General features: G+C 38.2%; 1 protein-coding gene across 12 annotated transcripts; it reads right to left on the bottom strand.

The window, feature by feature from the left end:
• Positions 1-354: 354 nt before the first annotated feature.
• On the bottom strand, positions 355-10,472 carry LOC121297760 (RNA-binding protein 39-like). Of its 12 annotated transcripts, XM_041224244.1 has the most exons (18): positions 10,185-10,471; positions 8,543-8,610; positions 8,260-8,328; positions 6,713-6,762; positions 6,232-6,429; positions 5,636-5,701; positions 4,188-4,241; positions 3,958-4,075; positions 3,687-3,839; positions 3,298-3,435; positions 3,130-3,195; positions 2,841-3,045; positions 2,546-2,632; positions 2,278-2,310; positions 1,875-1,989; positions 1,603-1,708; positions 1,417-1,495; positions 355-1,245 (listed from the first exon to the last, which is right to left on the bottom strand). In XM_041224244.1, the coding sequence occupies exons 2-18, from the start codon at positions 8,591-8,593 to the stop codon at positions 1,145-1,147; spliced, it is 1,689 nt and encodes a 562-aa protein (XP_041080178.1). In that variant the 5' UTR covers positions 8,594-8,610; positions 10,185-10,471; the 3' UTR covers positions 355-1,144. The 12 variants fall into 12 exon arrangements, with proteins under 12 accessions (XP_041080178.1, XP_041080180.1, XP_041080181.1 ...); XM_041224246.1 differs by lacking the exon at positions 5,636-5,701 and having other exon boundaries at positions 10,185-10,472; XM_041224247.1 differs by lacking the exon at positions 8,260-8,328.
• Positions 10,473-11,691: the final 1,219 nt, after the last annotated feature.

Consider the following 11,691-nt stretch of genomic DNA (forward strand, 5'->3'; position numbering starts at 1 on the left):
TCTGCAGGTGCCCCGGCCATAACAAAGAACAGACCAGCCAAGCTGGCTTCAGAACTGGTCCACATACACCAAAGTTTAAGCAATCAGATGTAGCATTCATACTGTACTCAGTGTTCCTTTTTCAAAACTCTTGGGTCCAATTGAGAAAACAAAACCACCACAGAGAAGCGTGAGCAGTACTCAGGATTGGCCCGATAAGGCTTGTAGATGTTATTAACCTTCCAACAGATTTCCACATGGCTTCACATGAACGATTCATGTTAATTCAACAGACTAAGAATGAAAGTCAAGCAATTTGAGAAATGACTGTTTTAAGGTCATACTGTTTCTTCATGGACCACAACTTTTTATTTGTTATTTTAAAAGGAACTTTAATCAAGAACTCTTTACAAAATCAATCTTGATTACAAAACTTGTTGCTCAATAGAAATACCAGGTGGTCTCTTTGAATTACACAAATTTGTAAATTTAGCTTTAAGAGCTCATAGAGCTTAAAACATTAAACATAATATGCAGACAGACAACAGTAACATTGCACTTCCTTTTCTTAAACTTTATTTAATAGCAGATTTTTGGCTTTTTTCTTACTTGTGTACAACTTACCCTTCCAATATTGCTCACTGTTCTGCAGTAAAGAAATGCAACATTGTAACTGCCTGTCAAATCTATAAAGCACAAGACAACTGTATGTACAACAAACATTTACAAGGAGATATGATAAGACCAATGACAGACAAGCTGTACATAACACAACTGTAGTCCCTTTATTATGCATGTTGAGTTCACGCAAATATCTACCAGAATTTTCAGACATGGGTTTGAGATGTAGTTCCTTAAATCAATAGTTTAAATAAGCCCCATCTATAGTTCATATAGTCCTATGAAAATAAAACTCCACAATCTAACATCTCATGTCATGAAACTTTGCAAGGACTGACTCTCCTTATCCTTTTAATATATATATTTTTAAAAAAAAGGTGTAAAAAAGGACAGGGCAGCAATTTGCTACTCAAGTTCACAACATCGCTGATCAAATTTAACATCAGCAAAACTATTTTCAATTCAGTGAAAAAGATTGACTGCTCTATTATATACAATCCAAGATTGTTCATGTTCAACTACAGCATTTCCTGGCTTTGATCAATCATCGGCGAATAGGCATCAGCAGCTGAGTAGCCATCACAGACTCTGGGAAAAGGTTGTGGTAGGTTGCAAGTGGAACATAGGCAGCAGTGATCATTTTACCTGTAAAAAAAAAAAATTAAATCAGACACTTTTACAGTTAAAGAAAACTTAAGTTGGCTAGCTTTATTATATACAAGCTCACCAAGACAACACACATTCTTTAAAACTGTAGAATGACATGAAACTTTCAATGTTCGTACAGGTGTCATACAGTGGAATAAGTTTACCTACCAGCAAACCATCTTCCATGTAATCCACTAACAGCAGCCATGGCAGCAGAAATAGTAGGACACTTCACATAAATATTGCCCTAAAAAAAAAAGATAGATATATATAAATAACTGTGTGCTGTAATTGACAGTCAAAATGATAAATGCCAAAGCACCAAAGAATGTTTGTCAGCACTTGACAACTTACTTGTGGTGAATTTTTATCAACATAAATGTGTACAACGCCTCCATGTTTGTTGCACTCCTCAATTACATCATCTTGAATCTCTACATCCCATTCTGGATCATCCTCCCTGTGAAAACAAGTAACAAATAAAATGTACCAATTTCTACTGCTTGACCATATTCATGTTCTTTAGATTTCATTTACAATGTCAGAACAATATTTAAGACATAGCTTATTGATAACACCAACTTTTCATTTTTAACTATTAGGGCATTATAAATACAGCAACTTACGACTGTGGGTTGAACATATTGGACAGCTGGAAGCACTGTGTTGCAAGAGGCTGTGTCGGTAAGGTCATAGCAGGGTTCAGGTTCAGGGCTAAGTTCAAGCCAGGATTCATAGCAGCTAAAAATAAACAAATGAAAAATTCATAGCAAAAAAATCAAGTTTAGTCACTTATCAATAAAACTGGACTACAACTTGCTGCTTATTTAAGTCTCACATGGGATGGGTTTTTTTTTTGTGTCTTTAGCCCACTTCAGAGCAGAGTTTCTGAACAGATATTGGGGACAATTGTTTAACTTATCAGCTTATCCACACATTGCAAATAAAATAAATATATACATATTGCTAATGAAAATGTGCATCAACAGTACTTGAAGTGTTTAAGAAAGCAAAGCCGATCAATCTCACCATCAGGTGGTTGGGTAAGCCTGGCTTGTAAATCTTAGAAAGAGAGACACACACACAGAGCGAGAGAGAGAGTGACACACACACAGAGAGAAAAAGGAATGAGAAGGATCAGTCATATTTGAAGTTGCAAGGACGTGTGTATTTGTGTACATACTTGAGGATTTCAAATAAATAGAGATATCTACAAATCTTAGAAGCTTTCAACAAGCAGCAAATCAACCAAGTTCTACCAAGTGGATGTTTAATTTGGAGAAAAACAAGCACTTACCTGTTACAGCTGCCATAGCACCAAAGGCTATTGATCCGCTCATCTGAAGGGCCTGTTGAGCTGCCGGTGGGATCTGTAAACCAGTACCTGGAATACCAAAGACGACATAAGAATAGACCGAGGGTGCGGGAGAAAAAACATTCAGCATTTAAGCAGAAGTAGCTGACGTTCCCCCCAGTGTACTTGCATATCAACCACTAGGACTGTACCTAAAGCCCCATACACCTCCTCTTGATCATTTGCAAAATTACTTTGTGTCCATATTTCTGCCTTAAAACCAGTCCTTCAAAATTACCTTCTGCAAGCCTGGCCATCAACTGCAAACGACCAGTAGTTCCAAGGTCAATCCCAGTTCTTTCCAGCTCGTCACTGTCAAGGAATGAACTTGCATTTGATGCGTCAGTGCGCTCAGTCACATGTCCCACTTTCATAGGTCTGCCAGCCAGCTCAAATCCATTCAACTGTTCCAAAGCCTTTTTAGCACATTCTGCATCTGAAAACTAAAAGAAAAAGCATTACGTTTAAAAAGCCAATTTGTCAGCACTTCCTTTGAAAATAAAAACGACATTACAATGTAAGCTTACTGTAATGAAGCCATATCCTTTTGAACGTCCAGTTTCACTGTCCATCATCAACTGAATACTTTCAATCTATCAAAAAGAGATCAGTTTGATTAGTTTACAAAAAAAGCAAGCGTGTTTCTCAAATTCTGCTTTCCAGGACAATCTTCAAAATCATAAATTCCCCCTTACCCTGCCAAAAGGCTCAAAGATTCCTCGAAGCATTTCCTCAGTGATATTGAAGTGCAGAGATCCCACATAGAGTCTCATTGGTCCAGCATTACCCTTTTGTAAGTTGTTGGCTAAAGCTGCTGCCCTGTTCTTCTCAGCCTAAAAGCAAAATACACAGAACACAATTGTAACATGTTTGTTATAACTAATACAAATTATGACCACAAAACAGTTCTTGTGCTTCTTATTTATGCGATAAGACAGGCGTATTAAAAAATAGTTGATGAGAAATGTGTTAAGCAAATTAAACAATTTACATTTTACACAAGATTTCCTGACGACAAATACTAAATCACTGACTGAATCAGGTGAGAGATAGATACAGATATTACACAAGACATATATCCTACCTGTGATGCTTGAACAATGATTGGAACTCCCAACAGCCTTTGACCAGTAAGGCCAATTGCCAGTGGCACAGAACTTGCTTCCACAAATTCTATATAAGCAATCCCCTTTGATCTTCTCGAGTTCCTGTCAGAAATCATCCTCACATCTCTCACCTGTGTTTAAAAAGTCGAAATGTTACGTCAAAAGATGCATCTACTTGACTTGGTCTGACCTCAGACTTGAAACAAGGAGTATCATTTGTGGCACTACAACACAGATGGCGGTCCTTACCTTTCCCACTGCTGAAAAGAACTCTTCCAGATCTCGTGGTCGAATTCTGGCTGCCAGCTGCATACAAAATACTGTCCGTGCATCTCTTTCTTCAGGGGTTAGATTATCAATAGGCTCCCTAAAGACAAGGCAGACAAACTTCATTCAATTAAATGTCTTGGTAGAGGAAAGAAATATTATATATCATACACACACGCAAGACCTGGCATAAACTATCAAATTTTACCCACCTCACAGGACTCTTGTCTTTCTTAAATGGGCTTTTGCTTCTAGAACGTCTCCTACTAAAACAAAAATATTTACGGTAAATTAAAATCCTTGAGAGTGTAACTGTATACATCAAAATCACTTCACACAAAACAACTGTGACCCCGTTCATACTGCTGGGCTGGCCCAGGGCCGCCTCAGATTTAGGTCTGCAACCCCGTTCACATTTGCAGTTTAAGGCACCTTCACGCGTTCACATGTGACTGAAAAGCAGGCCTAAAACATGGCAAACTGCTTTTTTTTTTTTTTAAATGAAATTATAGCCTGCACTCAGAATGGAAGCGCTCCGGAATATACAATAATCTTTGATTTGTAGCTCTTAATATCTCTTAATATATTTTTTCAAAGCACCATATCAGCAATTGCATAGCACATAAAAAATAAAAAAGGACTACTTTGACTTATTGTTATGGTGTGACGGTCTGAGCTTAACCTCACCCATAATCACTCTCTCAAGAACACAGGTATTTAGAATGCAAGAAAAAGCAAGAAAAAGCAACTTATTTGTAACTTACTTCAGATTGCAAAGGGCTATAACGTTGTAATTACAATGACTGACATTCACAAGACAAGCTCACAACTGACCACCTAATAGTACTACTGCTCCCTCCTAAGGAGGGACGGCATAACATTACACGTTTCTTCTCATTTATACATTTAACCTGCATGAATGCCATCTTGTTTACAAACACGACTGTTAAACTATTCTATTTTTTACTCATTATTCTCTAGTCCCTAACCATTACCACTTCATTGAGGAAAGCTCCCTAATCTAAATACAGCAATACACCTCCATACACAAAATACACTTTGCTAAACAAGCACAATATAATAAACCACTGCCCTATTGCCTATTGAATAAAATTAATAATCACAATGGGCATTGAATTATTAGTGAGGGTCATCCTCACATGGTGCATCCACAATCTTATTTGTGGATGAGAACAGTATTTAGCAAGCAGCTAAAGAAATGATTGGTATTTTAGTAGACGCAGACTTCTGAAGCTATGTATAGTTGTGTGCAAAATAAACAATGGTAGTTGAATATGCCAAATCACCAGCATTACTGAGATCCACAATCCTGCAGTTAATATTTATCGCTTAGTTACTAGGAAAAGTTAATTTTGACAAGTTGAGCATAATTACAAATGCACTGCAGCTTGTAAATTGTGAAAGAAAAAATGTTTAGATTTAGAAACGCTAGATTTTTATTTTTTTAACATTTTTATAGTTAGTTGTACGATGTGGAAATAATCATCATTCAATATTGATCCCCTGCCATCTTGGCGAGCACAGCACTCTGCTTTCTATTTACCTTTCGCACACAAGAGACAGTATGGAGTGTCTCTGGGCTATGCAACCACATTGACCACAAGTGTGAACGGGGTGTTAGAATAGTTTTTATAAAAACCTTAGTTTGATGGTAGGTGGTGGGCCAATCTTCCCTCTGGTGCCACCGTTAAATTTCGGCCCAGCACTGCAATTAAAAACAAGGTTCATCTCAGTATCCATGCCTGTAATCCTTCTACTCCTGGCATGTGAATAATTTTCAAAGACACTGGCGCTGGCCTCTTGATACTTCGGTTTAATTACTTCTAATCATGGATTTGTTTGACTTTGTTCAATTATACTTTACAGCACTGCCAACACCATTAAGTTGGCAATACATTTCACTCCAGCTTTTCCAATACACTTAACAATTTGAATGCGACAAACACAAATCTGGAAAAGACAATTCATTTGGTTAGTTTAACCGCAACCATGCTTAAGATTCATAACCAGCTATACGTCAGTAAAATTAACTTACTGCCCTTAAAATATATAAACCTGCAGCTCTAGCATTTTTACAAACCATTATCCCCTTAATTGGGTAAAAGGGTTAAGCCAGACATACACGTTAATATATTCCAATCCCTTCTCCCCATTTATGGTTATATGGTTTAAATATCTTGGCACCCCAATTGTGCAAAATTGAGATACCAACGTGAAGGCATCAGGGAAACTTACAATGGACTCCTGCGTGCTCGGTATCGGCCTCCCCTCTCTCTGCTTCGTGACTTGCTGCGGCGGCGTTCCTTGCTCCGGCTGCGCTTCCTCTCACGACTCTTGCTCGTCTTTCTCTCGCGGCTCTTCTTACGATCCCGGCTTTTGCTCCTCTTCCTGTCGCGGCTCCTGCTGCGACTTTTACTTCTACTCTTCTTTTTCCTTGGGGTAAAACAATGAATTTGAAAAATACCAAAAGTACAAATAAACAGAAGCACAAACGTCGTCAAAACATGTTTAAATTATTGCAGCAATGACACACACTCTTAATCTGGTCAAAACTGGCCTCACTTGTTTGACAATTACAGACCTACTATATATTAAGGTTCACTGTACATTTAGCAACAGAACCAAACACTTGCCAAATTCACAAGTTTGCTTAAACTACAGTTTTATACACCACATTCACCACTGCAAATGAATACATTTTATAAACTGCACTTACTTCTTACTGCGCTCCTCATATCCATTGGCACTACTTGACTTGTTCTCATCCTAAGCAGGGTCGATAGAAGAACATCATGAGGACGAAGAGGAAACATTTCAAGTCGTCAAGGGGAGGGGGGGGAATGGGAACAAAAAAAATATAAAATGCAATGATTTAAAAAATTATCCAAACATATATAAAACAGTCCTTTAATCTCGGACAAACTTAAGTTGGGTCCTTTAACCACTTTGCTGGGGCCCCCCCTTTTTTAAAATCTACATATTACAGTACCAATACTTAAATCAAAATCAGTGTCAAATAATTTACTGAATACATCTTTAGCTCAAGTGGTTGAATATAAAATGTGGCACTATATATTACACAGCAAATCTGTTGAATGTTTATGTATTGGTTGAGCAACCCCTGCTGTTCAGTACCAAGGCTCTATCTTTGCCTAAGACCAATGTGGCCATGCTAGCAGACAGCCACTAATCGAGTTCCTGTGTTGGATGCCATTCCAGAGATCTTCACCCATTTTCGTTCGAGGACTGTAAGAGCTCGATGCCACCTCTGTCACACATCTCGCCCTGAAGCAAACAGGGATTCACACTGCTTAGTAACGTCGACTCCCAAGAAAGTCATCAAAAAAAAAAAATCCACCAATTCAGCCAAATAAAGTTCCAATTTCAAATCTCTTGCGTGGAAACTATCCCTGCTAAAGTCTGAGTACACATAAGTCTTGTCCCGTTACACAAGTTAACATTAAAATGCTTATCAGCAAATTGACTGACAATGTGGTTGCAAATTCCAGTCTGCAAGACAAAGCATAAAGTATTTTCTTTTTACAAAGACACTTTCACAGAAAGGGCAATAAAGTACTTCTAATCTGAAAGAGACTTCGTACTTTTGTTAAACTGCTAATAAGACATGCAAAATAGACTTAAAATTGGATGAACCCTTTTACAGGTATACACTTTTAAAAACGTGTACTTAATATACCAATTAAAGGGTTAAAGAGACAGTACCCAGTAGTATCTATAAAAAAAAAAATTTAAGTAAAACGGCCCTTTGGAAACTATAAAAAGTCTTAACTTTCTCTACCATTCTACCAGTCACTTGTTGACCATCTAAACTGTATTTGTCAGTTTCTTCAGTTTCTTTTAAGCATACCTTGATTCATGCAAATGGTAACTACTGAAATAAGCATTTAACTAAATATTCAGAGGACTACCTTAAACAGATTAATTGGCCAATTTAGGTTGTACATGTTAACTAGACAGTAAAGTTACCTCCTAATTTTCTAACCATACTCCTATTAACAAAATAGCAGCAGCGAATTCTAAACTATTAACAAGAACATGCGTGGCATCAACGATACCATGTTTAAATTAAACATGAATACTGTCTCTTTATTTTTTGGGGTTTTTTTAGCTTAAAATGTGTTTTCCTCATCCTTTGCATTCACCTTGTTGCTACCAAACAGGTGCTTGGATGTCGTGAGACGAAGTTCTGTTTTTACTTTGGGGACCACAGTACAGCGATACGTTGCGCAATTACTACCTTACTGTTTGACAGTTCACACTGGAATCAAAGGTGAATTCATGGGAGTAGAGGTGAGATATCGTTAGGCAAGTCTACAAAAAGAGATAGATGGGCGTTTATTCATAATTCTGAATTGAAACTACTGCAACAAATCACATCTCATCAGCAAATGAAAAAAATGCATTAGTCAACGTCCAACAGTACAGTATATCTAAAAGAGGGTTTGGGGATAGTATCTGAGAATACAGCAGTAGTTTCAGGTGTAGTGTATTTTTAGAACTCACCACCAAACCTGTGTTTACCCACCTTCTTGTAAGGAGCCTCAAGCATGGCTTCAATATCGAAATCGTCTGCCATTTTGTCAGTCAGTCACCCTGGAAGTAAAAATGTAAATTAACCTATGCAAAAAAATAATAAAAAGGGCTATTTTTTTCCATAACTTTAGATTGCATAGTCATTACTTCTTACTAATTAAAAAAGAACACACTACATGTGCTCAGTATTAGAGCTCAAAACCCTTTTTTGCAATTACCTTCCTTATGTCAACTTCAACTAATCAAAGATTTACAGAATCCATCCCTCCCACCAAAAAACTAGGTTCAAAACCCACACACAATGAAATTAAATAAGCAAATGCCCAGTCGGTTTCACTTTGGTATTACTGTCATTCTTGGCCATGGTCCTTGGTTAATTGACTTAGTTTTACATGACCTTTCAGGGGAATGCCTGTCAAAACAAAAAGCAGGCGGGTGAGTTCACTTTGTATGTAGAACCCAGTTTCTCTGGAATACAACACTTTGCTTTTCTTCCTCAGTCCAAGTACACATAGAAACATGGACTACAGACATGCAGTGATCATGACTTGAAGAACGGTTTTCCGTTTCCGTTTTTTTTTTTCCTAAGGAATTTTAAACACTACTTTCACAACAAAACTTCAACACAGTGTGGCACAATATGCAATTTAACAAAAATAACAAATGGGTGGAACTGTGGTAGTGATTGTGTTTCAAAGAGAGTCATTTCACCAACACCAATTCTTGTATAACGAATTCAGTTTCAACATATGTCGACTTTGTTGTATATAGAAGCAATTTCCTGAGGGAAAAGTTGCAAACTACATAATGCAACTTACTGATGCTCAGATATAAAGTTGTGTTCCGCAAAGAAACGACCTGCTTTGTCCATTTAAAGTAACTGGTAACTCCAAAGTCACCTGTGCGCACAAAAGATTCCCACGTGTATCAGGGTTCTGATCTATTAAGACATGACCAGGGCTTCGATTGGGAGGAATGAGAAATCATCGTGAGAGTAAAGTGCTGATCTACTATTTCAGAATATGGTAACAAAAAAAAAAAATATATATATATATATATATATATATATATATATATATATATATATACTTTACTAACGCGAAGTGGCAAAGTATTAGACTGCATTACAAATAACGTGCATTCTCTTAGAGGAGGAACTAAATCAGGATTACAAACTTCTATTGCCCCTGAAAGGCGAGACCAGTCTTAACTCAGGACTATCGGAATTCTTCTTTAGGGCTGAACGGTACTGTCGTTTCCCTCAAGAGAACTCGGCTTATTTTACTGCGTCAGCGGCGGATCGTGTCAACGCGTCCGTACCATACAACCTTTCACGCAGGTTGGATTTCCGTATGTCCCCGCCTTGCTTTCGACATTGCACACAAAACCAGCTCAAATGCGTAGCAGTCCAACATTATAACCTAAAAAACCCGTTTCAGATTGCAGTACAGCCCGACACTAATAAGCGGTAAACCTTTTTTATGCTCTAAACTCTTATTTACGTAACAACACATCCCGCCCTACCTTGTTGATAAAGACACATCAACAAATAAATGTTCTCACTATTAACAATGATCCCAGTTCAAAAAAATCCAAACTGACATCTAAAATAATAATTATAACAATAGAAGTACCTTAAACACAAGTTACTCGATGTGTTTATTGATCTCTCTGTGATGGTCTGACTCTACCGCCCAGGCCTCTCCTGACCTCGATTCGAAACGTCCTTCTGTTCGAACGGCTTCTTCGCTCGCTAAATTCAACTATAACGTATCTACAAAACGATCAAGTCGTGATTAACTGATACGACAAGCAGACAAAAAAAAAAAAAAAGTCTGTTCTAATCTGTCGAAAGTCTCTCCCTCTCTCTCATAAACACCACAGCTCCGCTCCTCCAAAATGGCGCCTGCGAGTGAGCGATGCAAAGGGGTTTCCAGAACTGAAAGCGCAGGGGCGCCTCGCGCTGAAACCGAAACACCGCGAGACCTGCCTGGTCGTGGGCGCGTCAGGTTTTACAAGCCAATCACAGACCGGCACAGCTCCGAGGAGCCTATCACAATAGAGCTGGGTTGGAACACGACTACGCACTTTTTTTTTTACTGGAAAACAGTAATCTTCAAATGAGATATCTGGCGCGCGTTGTGTGCGGGGGAGCGAAACGTTATCATATCGTTGCATTTTATTGGGATATATACGGGAGGGGGAGTGTAATTTAAAGAATCCGGGTGTAATTATGGGTCATCTTTTATTGTCTATTTAGGGGTGAAAGAGCGTTGCTGGGGTGTTTTGTAAAGGAAACGCACGTTCAGAGGTACATCATGACTGTTCTTAGTAACTTTATATCGCATTTGTTGTGACGTTAAGTGATTTTTTTTTTTAATAAGGAAACACATGCAGTTCCTTAAAATGACGTTTAAACGCAAACGCCCAGGAGGTGGCAGTGGTAGCTTACTAGCAGGACCGGTGGAGTCGGCACTAAAACCGAAAACAAGACGGTCTCAGTCTTATAAATGCATCTGATCACAGATGATAAACCTTCTTTTAAAAACAACAACACAAACAGAACGAACTGAACCGCGCAATCCGTGTCGTGTAAATGAAATCAGGCAACAACAAAACACTTTTTTGTTTATCCAGTACTGTGTATGTTTACAGTATTAATGATATGCTTCTGTATCTGTGATAGCTGTTTTGCCATTGGCACCTCAATTTGAATTGACGGTTTAGTGTCGTCGCTGGGGAAATCAACACATTGTTTCATTGAAAGCTGCACCAGCGCCTGCCGTGTCATGTTAGTATCGATTGCGCCATACATTCTGAGAAGCCAAGCTCACGCAACACGATTTTGAAACTTCCAGCTTGACTTGTCATGCACTTACTTGTAAATTGAATTGCAATCACATCAAAGCGACCCTTAAACTGAACAAAACTTTATTTGTGTTTCTGAAAAAAAAAAAAAAAAGATACATATAAAGCGCTTTGGAGCTGTGCCTGTTCAGAATTTAGTATTTTGTGAGCCAAAATAAGCATTGTAAGCATTCCCAGCACCAGCACCGAGGGGGTTGAGCACAGTTCATATTCCTGAATCTAAATGTGGAGGAATGTGCTGCTCCATCCAAAGCCTGCTGTAGCCTAGCTATG

Source organism: Polyodon spathula, chromosome 23, assembly GCF_017654505.1.
Source record: "Polyodon spathula isolate WHYD16114869_AA chromosome 23, ASM1765450v1, whole genome shotgun sequence".
NCBI classification, from domain to species: domain Eukaryota; kingdom Metazoa; phylum Chordata; class Actinopteri; order Acipenseriformes; family Polyodontidae; genus Polyodon; species Polyodon spathula.

Coding starts and splice junctions, on each gene's coding strand:
- LOC121297760 (XM_041224244.1), bottom strand. CDS start 8,593: ATGGCAGACGATTTCGATATTGAAGCCATGCTTGAGGCTCCTTACAAG. Junction 5,702..6,231: donor CGAGCACGCAGGAGTCCATT/GTAAGTTTCCCT, acceptor TTTTAATTGCAG/TGCTGGGCCGAAATTTAACG. Junction 4,242..5,635: donor CCACCTACCATCAAACTAAG/GTTTTTATAAAA, acceptor TTTTTGTTTTAG/TAGGAGACGTTCTAGAAGCA.